The sequence below is a fragment of the Hypomesus transpacificus genome, unplaced genomic scaffold, assembly GCF_021917145.1.
Source record: "Hypomesus transpacificus isolate Combined female unplaced genomic scaffold, fHypTra1 scaffold_42, whole genome shotgun sequence".
Taxonomy (NCBI): domain Eukaryota; kingdom Metazoa; phylum Chordata; class Actinopteri; order Osmeriformes; family Osmeridae; genus Hypomesus; species Hypomesus transpacificus.
The window spans coordinates 42,941-61,908 of NW_025813938.1; the positions used below are offsets into that span (position 1 = coordinate 42,941).

The 18,968-nt window shown below is 44.8% G+C and overlaps 1 protein-coding gene across 2 annotated transcripts in view; it reads left to right on the top strand.

The window, feature by feature from the left end:
* antxr2a (ANTXR cell adhesion molecule 2a) overlaps positions 1 to 18,765 on the top strand; it is a 43,523-nt gene extending 24,758 nt beyond the window's left edge. Inside the window, exons 17-18 of one of the 2 annotated variants that reach the window (XR_006955762.1) lie at positions 16,000 to 16,106; positions 16,428 to 18,765. Coding sequence is in view for 1 of the 2 variants with exons in the window: in XM_047016636.1 (XP_046872592.1) it covers positions 16,000 to 16,038 (39 nt within the window). In the remaining variant the exon portion in view is untranslated. Of the gene's footprint in view, positions 1 to 15,999 lie in introns of both variants that reach the window. The other variant, XM_047016636.1, reaches the window with a different exon arrangement.
* Positions 18,766 to 18,968: the final 203 nt, after the last annotated feature.

Below are 18,968 nucleotides of genomic sequence, written 5' to 3' on the forward strand. Positions count from 1 at the left end.
ATATATATATATATATACTAATAATACTAATATATATATATATATATATATATATACTAATAATAAAAAAGATTAGATGTGAAGCATTGGATGCACTGACAGCACTGACAATGGGTAGATATATCACCACGTTCTCACACACACACACACACACCATCACGACCACAAGCATTCTGGCCATTGTTCAAAACGTATCATTTCACTTAGCCTGGCCCCTGCATACATTAAACCCTATTAAAACAATGGCAGTGATAAACACATAGCTTATTAGCCTAGCACAGAGCTCCTCAGTCCTCAGGGCAGCTGTGTAATGAGCTGTGGTCATATGGTCAGAACCTCCGACCAGACAAAGACAACATGGTATGCAGACAGGACAGACGGGACAGAGGGGACAGAGGGGACAGACGGGACGCATTCTCGGTCTTCTTGGAAGACGGAGAGTGGGGGGAGGATAGGGATTAGGGGCATGATGGAAAGAGGGAGTAGTTAAAGGGGTGTGGTGCTGGCGCTAGCTTGGGGTTTTCTGGTGTGGAGGGGACATGACAGCATGGCAAGGCTTGGCCAGGCTCAGCCAGCATCCCGGGGGTGTAGATTGACTCTACATACTCAGAGCCTCCTGCAGGCCTGCCCCGACACTGCTCAGGACTGGATCAGGACTGCTACCGACCAGACTTGACTGTTTGCGTACAATGAGCCAAGGGTCTTCATTGCAGACAGGCTGATGTAGTGGCATATCAGTGTGCCGTAGGTCTAGCGGGGTCACCATCAGCCAGGAGGGGAGTTCTGGACTGACTCATGTTAACCCAAACTCTTACTGAGTGTCAGGAGATGCATGAGCTAAGACATATCTTTCAGGGTATTATGCTTAACTGCTTGAATGACATTCATTGACTTCAGTGTGACAGCCTCTCATGAATGCCTATAAAGGCCAGCGAAGAACCCAGAACATCTTGGTAAATAGTGTGGGCTCTTAGAAACTCCTCTGGTTGGCATGCAGTGTTGGTTGTGTGCTTTGAGATTAATCCCAAAAATGCTTTTGGTTAGATATTGGCCTCCAAAATGACCATCATAAAACTGTCATGTAGATGCAAATACACATCTCAATTTTACAAAAAAAAAGGACTGGATCGAGAGTAAACAATCTGGCAAACAGTATTAGCTTAGAAACGACCGCCCAGATCAGAGAGCATGAAATTTCTAATTAACAGGGTCATTGGAATTAAACCAAAGTGTCACAAATATTAAAGCTCTGGAAACTGATCTGAGACAACATTCAGAGTTGATTAAGTCCCCCAAATAACAATCAGCCATCAGCTGGATGTTGACACCCCAAACCCCCCCCCCCCCCCCCCCCCTCTCTGTCCTCTCTGGTCTCACTAGCTTATCCGCACCATGGATAGTTCTTCAGAGAACACTCAAAACTAAGTGAAGTCCTTTACAGTTGCACCTCTGTTAGGTTTCATGCATGTGGCACTTTCCTAATCAGAGTTAGCAGGGGGTGCATTGGCAAGACAACATCCCTGCCCTGAAATAACCCCCCATGTAATTTGTTCTGTATATCCAAGCATCAAATGATTCTTATGGTACATTTAGGGGAATAGTATGAGTAACCAGAGTTTAAGTTTCATTTGGGATGGGAGGTAGGAGGAAGAGAGAAGGAGGGAGGGATGTAGGAGGAGGAGAGAAGGAGGGAGGGAGGTAGGAGGAGGAGAGAAGGAGGGAGGGAGGTAGGATGAGAGAAGGTGGGAGGGAGGTAGGAGGAGGAGAGAAGGAGGGAGGGAGGTAGAAGGAGGAGAGAAGGAGGGAGGGAGGTAGGAGGAGGAGAGAAGGAGGGAGGGAGGTAAGAGAAGGAGGGAGGAAGGTAGGAAGAGGAGAGAAGGAGGGAGGGAGGTAGGAGTTGGGGAGAGAGAGGGAGGGAGGAGTAGAAGAGAAGGAGGGAGAAAGGAGTATAAGAGAAGGAGGGAGGAGTAAAAGAGAAGAAGGGAGGGGTAGGAAGGGTAGAAGAGAAGACAATAGGTGTGTGCGATTGCGAGTTGTATTCGCCAGGGAAGCAAAAAACCAGCGGACCTCATTAGTCCTATCAGTGGACGGCCTTGTTAGCCCTAACAGGCAGTAACTAGGGGCTGACAGGTCCGTTCAGCCACACTCCCCCCAGAAGAGATGTGACAGCTTTAACCGCAGCGGAGAGCGCCACAGATTTATGAGGCGGCCCCTGCTCTCTTAACCAGATTAGTTCCTTTTACATTAACTCAGGAAAAGTAGGGCAGATGTCCGTGCGGCTGGTTGTAAATTCGATAATGGCCGCTGCATTAATCGGCACGAGCTACCCCCCAATGACCAGGCAGGGTGCTGGGGGGGCTGGGGCTGGTAACGGGATTACCATTGGAGGGGTAACACAAACACACACTCCCCTCCCCCCACCCACCAGTGTGTGTGTGCTAGTGCATGTTGGCGCTGGTCCGGGCCGGTGGCAGGCGGGGCATCATGGTGTTACACACATAAGAGGGGGTTGTTGAGGACAATGATAGGTGGGGGGTCAGAGTGAGACATTGATGAGATATTGTATGTGATAGAAAGAGGAGTTCTGGACATACATTGTCATATAAGTGCTTTAAATAGGAACACTGTTTATACATTCATGTCCAGTCAAACATGACTTTGAGCGGATTTTATGACTGAGGATTAAAAAAAAATGTTTTAAGAAAATTGTTTTGTTAAAATGAAACAGTACATGTACGTTCTGGAGAAGCTTCTGTTGCCACATACCAACCCAAATGAAATCAAGCTCAATAAGCCGTTTATCAGATTGAAACATCAGCTCACAACACATTTAATATATTTTAGCTGCTTTTTAAGATTCCATCTCAGGCTTCTTTTCCAAGGAAATTTTTTATAGTCTGGATTAAGTTTGTTTGTATAGACTGTTCTTCAAAATCAATCCATTTTGAACATACTTTAATACTGCCACAGACTGTTTTGTTCTGCAAGGTGCAGTGTTATGATTATCCTGCTCTCTCTTTACCCGGGGTTAGGATAGGGTTGGGTCAGGGTGGTGTGCTGGTATGGAGTCCTGCTGGAGGCTGTGTAGAGGCTGGAGGCTGGTGTGTAGAGGCCAGTGTGTGGAGGCTGGTGTGTAGAGACCAGTGTGTGGAGGCTGGTGTGTAGAGGCCCATGTCACCATGTGGGCACACCACAGCGTTTCTTCATCCCAGATTACAATCAAAAGGGTTTCCTTGTTGGCTAGGAAGGCTGGAATCTTGGCTTTAATTAAATAACATTATTGTTAATGTCAGCTTTGCAGAGGCTGGCTCTGTCGTGCCCGTGAGCCCCCTCCCCTCCTGACAGACAGGAAGGGGCATGCACACACGCACACTCACATATTCTAATGCTGCCCTCTTCTAGTCCCTTCCATTAGAATTTATAAAAAGATGGAAGCGGGTATTTCTGTTACACAGGGAATATGTTCACAGTGAATATTCAATTACCCCTACATTATATACATGTAATGGTGTGTTGACATCAGCTAATACGTTTTGAAGGGCTAGTGTATTCGTGACTTTGTTTATTACAATCCTTGTGCAAATATTGCATGTATTTTTATTTACATGTTGGTTTAATACTAATATATACATTTTGTACAATTATTACACAAATCAAACACTGAAAGAGCCTTACTTCACCCTGCTTACCCTTCATGTTAAAATACATTTTTGGGGGTTTTTATACGTTGCCCTCTAGTTAGACATGTAATAACTGTATGCACTGGCATTGTTCAGAATCATCTTAACAAAGATTCCTTTGAAATTCCTTGTTTGACCTTTTTTCTGACTTTGTAACACTTTATTTATGTATGTATACCAACTGATAAGGCTCTTTAAACTGCTCCGCGGTGAACTCCCCACAGAGAACCCCCCCTCCCCCAATGCTGGGTTATGTAAGTCCTCCAGGCCACACTGAGTACAGCAGTGGTCTGCAGAGAGGAACATCGTGTCTCTGGCTGTGAAAGGGTCAGTCCTGGTCCAATTACTGACTGCACGTCATTAACTCCTTCGCTGCCTCACACAGATTTCTAATTAGCCTGATTATGCTAATGAGCTTTGTCATGCAAATAGGGCCTTTCCTGAGCTCTTTTATCTTAAACTGTAGCTCAACAGCTATTAAAAGCTGTTCTTATTTATATTCAACACTAATTCCTGCACTGGTTAAAGCACGACTAAGCAGCTTCCTACAGCCGGCCCGTCAGAGGTATGACAACTTCTTATTTTTGTTTGTTTGTTATTTTTAATTTTATTTTTGTTACTACTTGATTTTCTAGTTATTTAAACTCTATGTTGGACGATGTGCTTCATCTGGTGTGCTGAGTGGGTCATGATGACATTACAAGTGGTGGTTCATTATTGATTGAAAGGAAAGATGCAGATAGGACTACTTGGCAGGAACTAACCCAAACTGTTGAATCCTTTCAGGATCGCTCTGCTTTTTTATCTATATTTCCTTTGTACATAAGTCATTGTGTGCTTTACAATATGCAGCAAGATGTATTTAGCTAAATTGCATTGCATTTATCTTTTTAAGCATACATTATGTAATTAATCATCATGAATGATGTTTCTCATGCTAATGATGATAGTTTATAAGCCAGCCTATTAACCTTAATGACAGTGTGATCTTTTACAGTTGATAGCCTGTCTCCTTTAAAGTATGCTGAGTAATGATGATGCAGATAGAATTGATGTATCAGTAATCTAATGGGTTTAAATTGTTGAAGCAAAATGGCACCTATCAAAGTTTCCATGCCCAAACATGCAGCCCCCACTGAAGAAAAAACATTCAAATGAACATGGTGGAGAGAGATTATACAGGAAATGCCACCAACAAGTATATTTCTAACTTCCCCTGCTGTGTGTGGCCCTTCTGTCTATTTATCTGTGTCTTCATGAGGCTCAGTGCTCATGAAGCTCAGTGCTCATGTTAAGCATCCTTCAATCCCAGTCTTTGTGAGCACAGATGCAGATTATGTCTCCCTGTTAACACCTCAGATGTCCTGGCTGGGGACAAGCTCTCCTGTATCTCCTACTCTGAGACCTGTTCACTCTTTCACGCCATCTTTCTCACACTCTTTCCGTCTCTTTCAATGCGTCCCTACTGTAGCAAACGGGCTTATTTAGGGTATCAATGAATTGTTTCTATCTCCTAGGGTCTGGGTTTGGGTTAGTTGTGTTTCTATCTCTCAGGGTCTCCTTTATATGTCCCTTCCTCTGTCTGTCTGTCTGTCTGTCTGTTTGTCTGTTTCTTTCTCTCTCTCTCTCTCTCTCTCTCTCTCTCTCTCTCTCTCTCTCTCTCTCTCTCTCTCTCTCTCTCTCTCTCTCTCTCTCTCTCTCTCTCTCTCTCTCTCTCTCTCTCTCTCGCTCTCTCTCTCTCTCTCTCGCTCGCTCGCTCGCTCAAGAAGCTCACTCGTGGATGCAGACAAAGAACCCATGGTCATGACAGGACATTTCATATTAATGGTGTATAAATTGCGTATTTTTGGGAAATCTTATACTGTGACTATACTGTTCTTTAAAAGAATGTCGCACATTACAGCATGTTCCATCGTTAATGACTTCAATAGGGGAGTCGTGGTCAGGATGGTGCTGTGCCAGGGAGGTGTCTCAGCCCCCTGTCCATTTAATTGACTGTAATATTACACCCTGGTACTTCAACTGACATGCAGCCGTACTGATGGAGGAGAGGCACACACACATAGCCACACACAAGTACACACACCATGACATACACACACACACAGCCACAGCCAAACCTGGCACTCACACACTTCCCCTGTCCCCTGCCTCCTCGCGGTCTGTGCGGCCCAGCCTTCATTAGCAGTGGTTTGCATCATCTTCAGAGGAAACGTCACATGCCATCAGTGACTTCATTCTTTCTCACTTCCTCCAGTATAGACAGTGTAACCTTCAGAAACCTGCTGCCCACAGTTTTACGTCTTCATTAGGACCACTGTCAGAAGCGCCGCACGGCCGTGCGCCTCAACATGAACAAAGAGAGATGGAGCGAGTGTGAAAGGCAAAGACGGGGGAGAGGGAGAGAGGGGGAGAGGGGGAGGGGGGGGAGGGAGGGAGCTAGAAAGGAGACCCTGAGAGATATAGACACACAACTACCCCAAACCCTGGGAGATAAAAACAGTTCCTAAACACACAAAATAAGCCAGTTTGCTACAGTAGATGCGTTGAAAGAGACGGAAAGAGTGTGAGAAAGATGGCGTGAAAGACGTTTCACGCCATCGTGGCGTTTCCTCCTTTTTCTTGACAGTGTGTCTGCTGCTCTTCGAGGTCCCTCTTCCTTCTACAGAAAGCCTCCCTCATTTACAGTGAAATGGTTTTGTGTTGTGAGAGCATGGACCAACCAGGGAGTTATAAAGTGTGTCAATCAGCAGTTTTGGACAAAATACCCAATATACCGAAATGCATAACCACAAAATAACCAATAATAATAATGCATAACCAATTAAATAGATGTTCCATCTCACTACTCCTGAGTATTCTAGGTTCCATCTCACTACTCCTGAGTGTTAGCTGCAGCCAAGCTTTGACTCACATCGCCAGCAACCCGGCCAGGTCCTTCAGTCTAGGCCAAGCTCGTCTCTCTGTGTGAAACCCAAATTGATTTGATGGACTTCCATGCAGTTCACACCCCCTCTCCAAACAAACAGCCTAAGATATTTCTCTTTCCATCAGTCAAGACAGAGAAGCAACACCGCCTTCCCACTCTGCCACTCGCGGCCATCTTGAAAAAGGCTGACCTGCCAAATAAGTTAATTTCATAATCAGGCCCCGGGTCGTTTAGTATGTTCTGCTGTGAAGTGTGTCCTCGCCCCCCTGACTCCAAGGTCAAAGAGAGTTCACTTGAGGTCATAGCTGCTTTCTGTACGTAGGTGATGAAAGAGGCTGGCTGTCCGTGGTCCTCCTATCTCCTCCTCTCCGTGGTCCTCCTCTCCACTCCTCTCCCTGGTCCTCTTTCCTCCTCTCCCTGGTCCTCCTCTATACTCCTCCCCCTGGTCCTCTTTCCTCCTCCCCCTGGTTCTCTCTCCTCCTCTCCCTGGTCCTCCTCTCTACTCCTCCCCCTGGTTCTCTCTCCTCCTCTCGCTTGTTCTCCTCTCTACTCCTCTCCCTGGTCCCCCTCTCCCTGTTCTCCACTGTCTGCATGTAGAAGCCTGGCTGTCCCTGTCTCCTCTTTAAGCTCAGCAGATGCTGAGGAGGGTGGGGTGTTCAGGCCTATGTGATCACACCCTCAGCGCCCCCCTGACACCCAGTCATCGGTTCCTCAACAGTAGTGAAGGTGGAGGTGGAGACCAAGGTTCTCTCACCAAAAGGTGCTGAGCCTCTAGAAAAGCATGTTTGAGGTGTGGACATGTCAGTAAGGACTGCTGGAAGATGGTGTGAGATACTTAGTCTGCACTGATCTTTGAATCATTGTAAAGAGAAGAAGGGTGCTGATTTTATTGGACCACCCATTTCTGAGGTCAGTGTTTCTGAGGTCAGTGTTTCTGAGGTCAGTGTTTCTATAGATTCTGGTTGCAGGCCCCCATGAGTGTGTCTCTGCGCTGCTGGAGGTTTCAGAAATGTCTCCGTAGACCAAAGGCTCTAAGGAAAGGTTGTTGTCATTATCTATGGATATCAGTTGGCAAGTTGCCTGACCAGGAGCGTAACAGTTGCCTGACCAATAGCACAACAGTTGCCTGACCAGTAGCATAACAGTTGCCATATGTGTGTGAGCGCTTGTCTGTCCTCTGATGCAAGCTGTCTGTGTTGCGCAGGTCACATTAACCCTGCTGCAGAGCATCCCTGCTCTACTCCTGCTGAACATCACAGCGCCACCATCTTGTTATTTACTGCTTATATTAACATGCAGCATGATAAGCATATTTTCCTCAGTGGACGTAACAAGATGTTTTATTACCAAGACTTCCCTCCAAACATAGCAGGGTGTTCTGCGTGCTCATATTTATACCCTTCTACTTTACAGCCTTGCATAAATAACAGCTTTTCTGTGGTGAAATATCAGATTTAAATTTTGCTTTAACATTTGACTACATTTGAACATGAAGACAGACTGAGATGGTAAATTAAGAGTGTGTCATCTTGAATGTGAATCAAAAACGCTTTTGCTACATAAGCAGAACCTTAGTTGCAGTTACTGTTTCATCCCTGTTCCAGTAAGGGTTATCAGGCAGTGCTGTAGGAAAGACGTTGTACATTTGATGTTAGGTGTGGTTATGATATAAGGTTTGAGACATTTTAGTTAGTTTGTAGGAAATGCATTTCTATGTGCTTTTCTCAGTAGCTTTATCCAGTTTAGATATGATATCATTTATGACAGATAGTCAGAGGAGAGAATGTCGAGGTTATTCCCCTTGAAGCTTTGATTACTCATAATTACACATTACTTCTTTTGTTTTACCTTTCTAATTGTAGTTAATCATGTCAACTGTACAACAAACGTTGCACGTTTCTGGCAATCTATGTTGGCACATCATTAACAGACAAATCTGCATTTTGAATAATTTGTTGATTAACTGTTAACTACAAATTAGATCTATATCATGCTAATTGCACATTAAGAACTTTACAGTAGCTCTGATAGTTTGAGGTGTTCATATTTATAATTCAGAAAATTGAAAACCATTCCCCTAATCATTGAGTAAAGGAAAATATGAATATTCATAAATTTTGCTTGCAATTAAATACAATTATGTATCCAAAATAACTGTGGGGAGACATGGCAGTCCAGAGATCCCGCGTGTCATTTCAACCAGGTTCTAGAAGTGCTGCTCTCTGTCTCCAGGATGATCAGCCAGGGTTGGGCTGTGTCTCCAGGATGATCAGCCAGGGTTGGGCTGTGTCTCCAGGATGATCAGCCAGGGTTGGGCTGTGTCTCCAGGATGATCAGCCAGGGTTGGGCTGTGTTCCAGGATGATCAGCCAGGGTTGGGCTTTGTTCCAGGATGATCAGCCAGGGTTGGGCTGTAGCCAGGGTTGGGCTGTGTCTCCAGGATGATCAGCCAGGGTTGGGCTGTGTCTCCAGGCTGAGTAGCCAGGGTTGGGCTGTGTCTCCAGGATGATCAGCCAGGGTTGGGCTGTGTTCCAGTGGCTGTTCTTCCTGCGTTAGCCTCATCGAGGTGGTAATACGGCCACCCTGTGGGAGGGCAGGCGCCCTGGCTCGTGCTCCCCGCCGTGTCCAAACGGCCGCCCCTCACACACACACGCTCCGCGCCCGTCCTGACAGCTCCCTCCAATTACCGGCCGCCCTGTCACATGTCCTGCTCCTCTTCACAGAGCCGATCCCATGTGACCACATCTAGCACCCTGCTGGTGAGGGAGGGGGGGGGACTAGCACACACACATTACAAACAAACACATTACACGCACACACAAATTACACATATGCACACACTGCAGACACACATTACACACATGCACCTATAAGGGGGGGTCAGATGGCTGAGCGGTTAGGGAGTCGGGCTATTAATCAGAAGGTTGCCGGTTCAATTTCCGGCCGTGCCAAATTACGTTGTGTCCTCCGGCAAGGCACTTCACCCTACTTGCCTCGGGGGAATGTCCTTGTACTTACTGTAAGTCGCTCTGGATAAGAGCGTCTGCTAAATGACTAAATGTAAATTACACACACACACATTACACATACACATTTTCTCCTCATTGTGGAAAAATTCCTCATTCTTCATCCCGCATCATTTTGTGGTACAACAAGGTCAAAAGGATTCATTTTCTGCATTTTATTAGATAATATTAACATGTATATCCCAACTGTTTAGATTATATTAAGGTGTATATCACAACCCTTTGCATACTGTAACAATGACATCATCAGTCCCTAATGTACGCACAATCCTGACAACTGGAAGATGCAGGAACAAATGCCTTGTTGTATGTGATTTAGACACGAGGCCTCTTACACACACACACACACACACACACACACACACACTCCAGTAGGTCTCTAACCAAGAACAATCTATTACCATCTGATCCTGTTGGCATGCCTCCAAAGCCCTCCACCCTTTCTCTTTCCCTCTTATGATTATTTTATCCTTCTGAATTCTTCATGCCGGAGCCACTGCAGCTATTTGAACGGCTCTGGTGTGGCTGGGCCCGCTCCCTCGGTTGGATTCCGCTCATCCATTAGTGCCATCTGTGCCTTCCTATGCCGTCTGCGAGGGCCCCAGCCAACGCCAGAACGACTGGCATTTCTCAGGAACAACCAGGGGGATGGTGCCCAGAGCTCTGAGCTGCCAGTGATGTGCACTTACTCTGACAAAACCAGGGAGGAGAGAGTGACGGGGCAGGTAGCAGCTGCGAGGGCCCAGTGCAGTGACGGGGCAGGAAGCAGCTGCGGTAGAGGGATCCCCAACTTGTTGGAGAGGAGAGGGTTAGGGTTAGGCTTTTACCAAAGGGGGGACAGGAGGAGGAGGACTTGAATGTAACCTTGTGCTCATCTGGATCCGGGGGTGTAATTGTTGGTAGTTTTCCTCTCCTGTTGGTGTGATGAGGTGCGAGAGCTTCCACTGGAGAGAGCGTCCCGGTGTGTGTTTGACCTCAGTGTAATAGTCAGCATGCTATTCCAGCATCACAGGGCTGAGCATATTAGGACATATTTAGACTAACCTTGGTCATTAATGTGTTGACCTACTTTTGTGATTAATGTCTTGATTTAACCATTCTGAATTAAGTAATCCCCAAGCCCTCTTAAAGCAATATTTAGATGGACTGAGGGATGTGCAAAGATGAACTCTTGCCAAATAATGAAACAGTTGCCAAGACCCCATAAGATCAGTTATCCAATAATACCTAGCCTGCATCCCATACTAACACCCATACTGGATGCCTCTTGTTTGCTATGCTGCTCTCAGAATTACAGTTCCAACCAAGAGATCCAATGCACTGGAAGTTTGTGTTTCCACTATTTCTTTTTTCGCTCTTTATTTTACTGTGGACAGAAAGTGCTCTGTCAATAGCTGTCAAATGCTTTGAGGAGACTTTGGCCTTCATTTAACCTCCAACATACATTTACATTTTGTATTTAGATGCTTGCATCCAAAGGGACAGGGTGTGTGGTAGATCACCAAGGGAACAGGATTACAACACCAAGCAGCAGTCTATTACAGGCTCTCCAACAGACTACGTTTGATTTATGGGACTAACTGGTCAGTTGGAGTACACTGACTTTCGCAGTAAAAATGTTCCCTTGTCACAAAAGAAATGTGAGTTAATGATAAACAATCTGTACAAAGTATGTCACTGCCTGCCAGCGGTAACATTTTTACTGGCGGCTGTAGATGGAAAAAACCTTACCTTGCTCTCTCCATTTCCTGGGTCAATCAGGAGGTCTTGACTTCGTGATTTCCAATCATATGGCAATTTATTTACACAGAAGAACTTTGGATCTGATTTCTTAATCAAGTCTTAATGTTTTACAGAAGTAGTGTTTCCCAGGAGTAGGAACTATATTTTACAACTGGAAACTTCACATGGGAGGCTGTATTATTTATTAAGCAAATCAGTTTGAATATCACCTCTGATGGCCTTGTATGTCATATGACATCATTTTCCAGATATCTGGGAAGACAAGACACTCTCTTTCCATGTAGGGTTTGGGTTATATGATATCATCATAGACACTCTCTTCCATGTACCTTGCACTTGTACTGAGTTGTATCTGTCTCTTAACAATACAATGAAAAACTCAAGTTGTCAGCGCCTATCATGTTGTTGGCTCTGCCCAGGATGCTTCCCCAGCAGGCCAGATGGCAGTGCTATGTGGGCAGCGTGCGAGTGCATGGACAAGGGGCTGTGAGAGGAGGGCCTGCCTCCAGGATGGAGATTGCTCACACTCTGGCACTCATCGCCTCCCTTTGCAGCTGGGCTTCTCGCCTCATTCTGGACGTTTTTTTGCACGTTCAATATGCAGGCAGAGGAGAGGCAGAACACATGGGACAGGGAGGGGACAGGGAGTAAAGCAGAACACATGGGACAGGGAGGGGACAGGGAGTAAAGCAGAACACATGGGACAGGGAGGGGACAGGGAGTAAAGTAGAACACATGGGACAGGGAGAGGGGACAGGGAGTAAAGCAGAACACATGGGACAGGGAGAGGGGACAGGGAGTAAAGCAGAACACATGGGACAGGGAGAGGGGACAGGGAGTAAAGCAGAACACATGGGACAGGGAGGGGACAGGGAGTAAAGCAGAACACATGGGACAGGGAGAGGGGACAGCGAGTAAAGCAGAACACATGGGACAGGGAGGGGACAGGGAGTAAAGCAGAACACATGTCTCGTGTCAGAGACTCCATAGAGCAATGTGCATGACTGAGTCCCCCTCTTGAGAGTCTGGGTTACAATGAAGCTTTATGCTGCAAGAAATAATTTTTTAGTCATTTGGAAAGAGAATTGTTGATTTAATATGAGAGTAAAGGTGAAATGGATGCCTGAATTTAACATTCTTTTCATGCCATCTCAGTCGATTTTCTAGTATTTTGATGAGGTCAACATGAAAAGTAATGTTAATTACTTTCTCAAATGTCATACCAAACAAATATTTGGTATTTTGAGTTAAATGTTTATTTTTTCAAGAAAAGTTTTGTTTTGTGGAAGCGGAGAAGAACTCTAAAATGTTGCCGGTCGGTGTCCACCCCCCTCGGCCCCCCTCGGCCCCCCTCGGCCCCCGCGTCCTGGATCTCACTTGTGGAGAAACGAGACGGTGCAAGACGGCTCCGGGGGGATCAAGCTGTTCAGAGAGAGAAGAGAGGATCACACTCTCTCTCTCTCTCTCTCTCTCTCTCTCTCTCTCTCTCTCTCTCTCTCTCTCTCTCCCTTTAAGAGGATCACACACAGACTCCTCTTCTGGAGCCTTGCCCGAGTACAAGCCATCCAAGCAGAGACACAAACATGTCTCAGGACAACTGTGGACCTCTGTCTGCTCCAGTCAACGCTGAGGAGCAAAGACTGAGACGAAAAGCCAACAACATGGCGTTAGCTCTGCAAGCTACGTCTCAATGGTCAAACAAACGGATCAGCAGAAATCGTGAGGTTTGACTGAACTGATGCCAAAACCAACTTCATAGTTTGTACATAGTATATATGTACATTGTATGTGAAATTGTGTTACCTTACAGCATACCTACCAGTGTTACCCTACATCATACCTACCAGTGTTACCCTACATCATACATACCAGTGTTACCCTACAGCATTCCTACCAGTGTTACCCTACATCATACCTACCAGTGTTACCCTACAGCATACCTACCAGTGTTACACTACAGCAAACCTACCAGTGTTACCCTACAGCATTCCTACCAGTGTTACCCTACAGCATACCTACCAGTGTTACACTACAGCATTCCTACCAGTGTTACCCTACATCATACCTACCAGTGTTACCCTACAGCATACCTACCAGTGTTACACTACAGCATACCTACCAGTGTTACCCTACAGCATACCTACCAGTGTTAAGGCCGAAATATACTTCTGCGTCTCCGTTTACGGATGGGCGGGCGCACGGATACGCACGGATACGGACGGATAGACTGCGTTTATGGTTCTCCGTAGGCTGTGGGTGATGAAAACAATTCAGCGCCAGAAGAGTAGGTGGCGCAACGTTTTTTTGTAAGATGTAGTCGATTGTTTATTTACGTAGGTTACCGAGTAGTCGGAGCAAATTTACAAATGAGCCGTTTCATCAATAAAATATGCACATTTTCAGCAACTACACTGCCCATTTCTCGTTAATTCAGATGCTGATTTACATGTACTGTTTAGCTAAAATATATATTATAAAAACTTTACAAGCAATGGCGGTCAAAGGATTCTGTTCGTCCTGCTATCACGGCAACCCCGCCCCCGCCTCTGACGCAAGCGGTACTTAATACTGACCAATCACAGCCAAGGGGGTCGCTGTAGCTCTCCGTAGCTCTCTGTAGCTACGACGGACAGTTAGAAAATTCAGGCGGTGCACGTCAAGCTGTCCGAGGCTCTCCGAGGGCTGACGGAGAGGTTGTAGAGGGCGTTCCACGGAGACGAGGGAGTTCCCATGTGTCTGTTTTTCGAAAAACGCAGAAGCATATATCGGCCTTTACCCTACATTATACCTACCAGTGTTACCCTACAGCATTCCTACCAGTGTTACCCTACAGCATACCTACCAGTGTTACCCTACAGCATACCTACCAGTGTTACCCTACAGCATACCTACCAGTGTTACCCTACAGCATACCTACCAGTGTTAAACATGTTGCGTTACAGTCATACTCTCACTCCTCTCACTGTTGGAGAGTTTGTAACTGATTTCATTTCTGTGTTACATTTACACTTGTTTTAATATCGTATTAACATCTTAGATAAACTATTACGCCTAACAAAAGATACTTGCATATATTGCACCAGAAGTTTTGTTTGACATCATTAGCAACTTTGCTCTTCAATATATTCAAATTTATTTTAATCCAAACCTAATGGAGTGATTTTAATGGAGTCTATTAATCATCAGCTTTGGATCTGCTCCTCTCTCTGACTGAGAAGAAGAAAAACACACACCTTGTCCCTTCACCTCTCCATCTCTACACCTTAGTCATCCACCCGTACATCCCAAGTCATCCACCCATCCGTCCATCAGTCGGGTGACATCTCCCCGACACCCCGTGCTGACATATTCAAACTATTGTTCAGCCCGCCACGTGGCACAGGTGGGCAGTCTCTCTCTCTGCCACAGTGCAACATGGCCCAGTTACAACTCAGAACACTCTGCCAAGTTGGGTTCTCGTGGGGGAGCAGGGGAACTGGAACGGGTTTGACCGTATTGTGCTGCACCTGCTTAGCCTCACTACCCAGCATTCTGTGCTGAAGTGAGACCAGCTTTTACAAACGTCTCCCTTTCCAAGCCTTAAACCATGAAAATCCAGTGAACTTAGCCGCTCTGTTGGTCACGGCCAAAACAGCATCTGATGTGCCTTATTTGTTGACTGTGTGAGATTAGTTGCAGAGGGTCCACATCGAGGGGCTTATCAGGCAGGCATGGAGCTAACCCTCTCCCACAAACCAGAGGAGAGATGTGGAGAGAGAGAGATGGAGAGATGTGGAGAGAGAGAGATGGAGAGAGATGGGGACTGTGGAGAGAGAGATGGAGAGAGATGTGTAGAGTTGAATGTGGCAGGTTTGGGGGCTTTTTGGCTAGCGAGTATTATCTGTGCTAGAGCTCCCTCTTGGTGCCACTGCGCCCGCTGTTGGCCTCCAAGCCCGGCATCCTAGCGGGGCGACAGGCTCAGACAGCTGCCTGGCCCGGGGTCTGGTAGACACAGTGCAGGACAGGACCCCCCCCTGGGCTGGAGGCCGGTCGCTATGGGGGGGTGAATAGAGATGTTGTTGTGTTGGTATGTGCAGAGAAGAGGCAGAGGGAAGGAAGGTGCATTATGCTTTCAGCTTCTCGTGTTGACCGACTGCAGAGCCTCTTAGATTTTCTGATTGCATATTATTGTATTCATTTTATAATTTTACATACTGTATGGAGATTTCTATGTAAATGACTTTTCCTGTTCTTGCCAAAATTATTGACTGGACTTCTTGAATTTTATCAGAATGGTGTAGCTGTATTTCATAGTGAAAAACATATATACTTGTATTTAGCAAAATATAAATTTCTTTTGACTCAAATTCAGCTATTAAAAGACAGACTTATTTAAGAAAAATTAATCATACACGCATTTTAAATACAGGAAATTGTGAGCAATGCAAATACAAGAATAAAAATGAAGACATAGAAATTACGTTGATCACTTTTTTAAATCTATTTGTATTTATTAAGTATTAAACATGAAATGCTATACACAGTTATACATTTAATTGTGAAAAACATACAAATTATTTGAATTACAAATTGATTTAGTTTCTTCATAAAAATTTAACACTATCTGCTTTTTCTTTTTTCAGGGACGGTGTATGAATTTCAACAGAGTGCCAAATCATTAGAAGAACAAAAAATGACCAGCTTTCCTGTACAAGTATCCATGGTGGTCGATGGAGAGAAATCTCCTTTTGTAAGATATTTTATCCAAAAAACCCTGTATCCTCTGTGTTTCTTCTATATGCTCAGAGACCCTTCTCCCAGACAGTGGATCTACACTCTGAAACTGTTTCATGAACGAATATTTGAATATTTCTAGATAATCATGGTAGGGACAGAACTGTGTATTTTCAAACTTGTCTTTTTAAACTTTGCAAGCGCTAAAAATGCCCAGAAATTCAATGCGGCACAAAGCATGCCATTCGTATTCGGTTAGCTTTTTGTGTGCACCAAAGGCTTAACATATTCTGACCATATTGTGCCTTCTGTGGAAAACCTAATTTCATGGACACAGACGGAAGCTATCTAAAAAGCGGGAGAGAGAGAGGCAGTTTGCCGTTGGCATGGAAGGAGAGCGAATCCCAACGGGGCTCACAAGTGCAGAAGTCCGCAGCCTCCTGGCAACGTCTCGTCACGAAGCCTCTCCAATTCTCCACCATCCAATGCCTGGCGGGAGCCCTTTGACTGCAGATCTTGTCATTTTAACACTGAGAAGTGCACACGCATGACAAATTGTAGACAGGACGCCCTGAGGTTTTGGAGGCAGTACGACTTTGCCCTTCGTTTTTAGAAGACACCTTTCTTTCATTATGCACTAGGGACAAGAAAAATTAATAGAGCGTTATTCCACCGCGAGTCAACCCCGTCACTAAAGAGATCTCCGGCTACGTTTGAGGGATGGATGCCTCAAGAGCTTGACATCCTGCTTAGTGTTTTTTCTTCTCTTTTTTTACCCCTTATTTTTTGCAGTCTGCTCCGTGCTCGTCTAGGCGTACAGCACATCACAAACATGCCTATCAGTTCAGAGTTTTAAGATCCAGAGATCCAGCTGTCTCACCTGCTCAACCACATCGGCCATCCCAGTCCTCCCAGGGCCTCTTCACGTCTCAGACCACTAGTTCTCTCACCACCACAATATCAAAGTTTAATTAAAATAATTAAAAGCAACAGCGAGCAGCAGCCTGTGAAGACTTGGCTGTCTACTTTATGCTTTCTGACATTGGATGACCTATTACTGTACTGGTGTTATTTGGTGAAAGAGGGTCTTGGTGACGCTGCACCAGGTCCAAAACGTAAAGCCAAAGTAACGGATGCGACGGACGGATAAGTATTGTTCATTTCCAGAAATTATGTTTCTGGCCACATGGCCCCACACCCAGAAAAGAGGGAGATATATATATTTGTTGTAGATTTCTCAAGCGTGCTGTCATGACGCCAATCCCAAATGATGTTAGTGAGAGCGGAAACACTGTGGGGGAGGAAAGGGGCAGCAGCTGAAGAAAAAGGCTCGAACGATCCAGTCACTTTCGATACGGTACTTCAGATGCAAAATGGATATTCGAGTCGAAACCTGACAAAGCGCGCCGGCTTTGACGGGAACCGGTATAGACAATGACCAGTGGCTGGGTCAGTGGGATGTCTCTGTGCAAGCAGGGATGCTTATCAAATGACACTAAAAATAAGTTCAACAACCATCAACTTTGAGAGGGAATCGGAGAACATCTCACATTTGGTGGGCATGCAAGTGGAGATGAGTGCGCACATCTTACCAGTCTAATTATTCTTTTGTCTCCTCTGGACGCCGAGCAGCATAAATAATTCCAGTGGTCAACATTTCCAAATCCTCGGGGTGCCATCATATTTATTTCAAACCCAAACACACAGTTAGCCTCTTGCTTAATTTTCAGCATTACATTTTTGATAGGCCATTCAGCTTCTTCTTTTAGAGTGACAGTAGATTGAGGTATATTTAGCACTTTTATATAGTATTTTTCATCTTACAACTGAGAGCGCAAGGCTGTTATTAACTCCTGCTAATGAGATATTTACATACTAGTCAAAACACAGCTATCCGTCTTACTAATAGCACATCACATTCAATATAGGAGCTTTTCCTTCACTATGCAGTCTTCACTTTTCTATGGAGAGCTTATACAAAATAAGGTGTACTTTTTATTAGTAAGAAAAATTACAAAATGTTATTCCTTGAAATAGCGTATACCAAAAATTGCCTTTTTTGCGTTATTTTCTATATTTTTGCACTAAAGTTGTAAAAAAAATAATAGATACCCAAATGCCCTTTTGCACATAAGGTGTTTTGAATGTGGAGATATTTGAATATTTGACACATTTTATTTTGAATTTGAAATTAATTAAAAAATTAAAATAATAACGTTTATATATTTTGTTTTGAGGCACACATTACCTAAACAGGTTATCAAAAGGTGCTGTAATATTTCTGAAAGCATTGCTGACACAATTCCCTTCAAGTTTTACTCAACATTCAATGTGTTGCTGTATATTAGAGGCTGATTATTAATTATGGTTAGGGAACTGCTTTTATCACGAGCTAGATAAACACGCTTACCAAAGAATGTGTTGCACAAAACAGTAAATTATATTTTTTAAAGTTGTAATTTGAATGTAAAGTGTTGGTTCTTCTGTGTACAGTTTGACTCTTATGACCCGTTGTTTTGGTTAGTGAAATATGAAAGAATACCACCTTAATTTTTCTTTTCTCAAAAGATTCATGGGTTTGCATTTGTGTTGTACACAGTAATGTTTTGTGTAATTGTCATTGTTCACACAAGTATAATGTGTCAAATGTTTTATTAAACCTTGTATGGAAAATAGAAGCTGTCCCCCTGACACTGTTTAGGTGGTGAGGACATGCTAAAGGCTACATTTAATTGGGCCCATGCAGATTTATGAGGCCCGACAGGGAATGTGATTATATAGTGTGGACAGAGGAGTGGACAGTTGGAAGAGTCTCCCCACTGAAGCCATCACTGGAGGCACCCAGTGCACACACACACACACCCCTTCGAGTTTTACA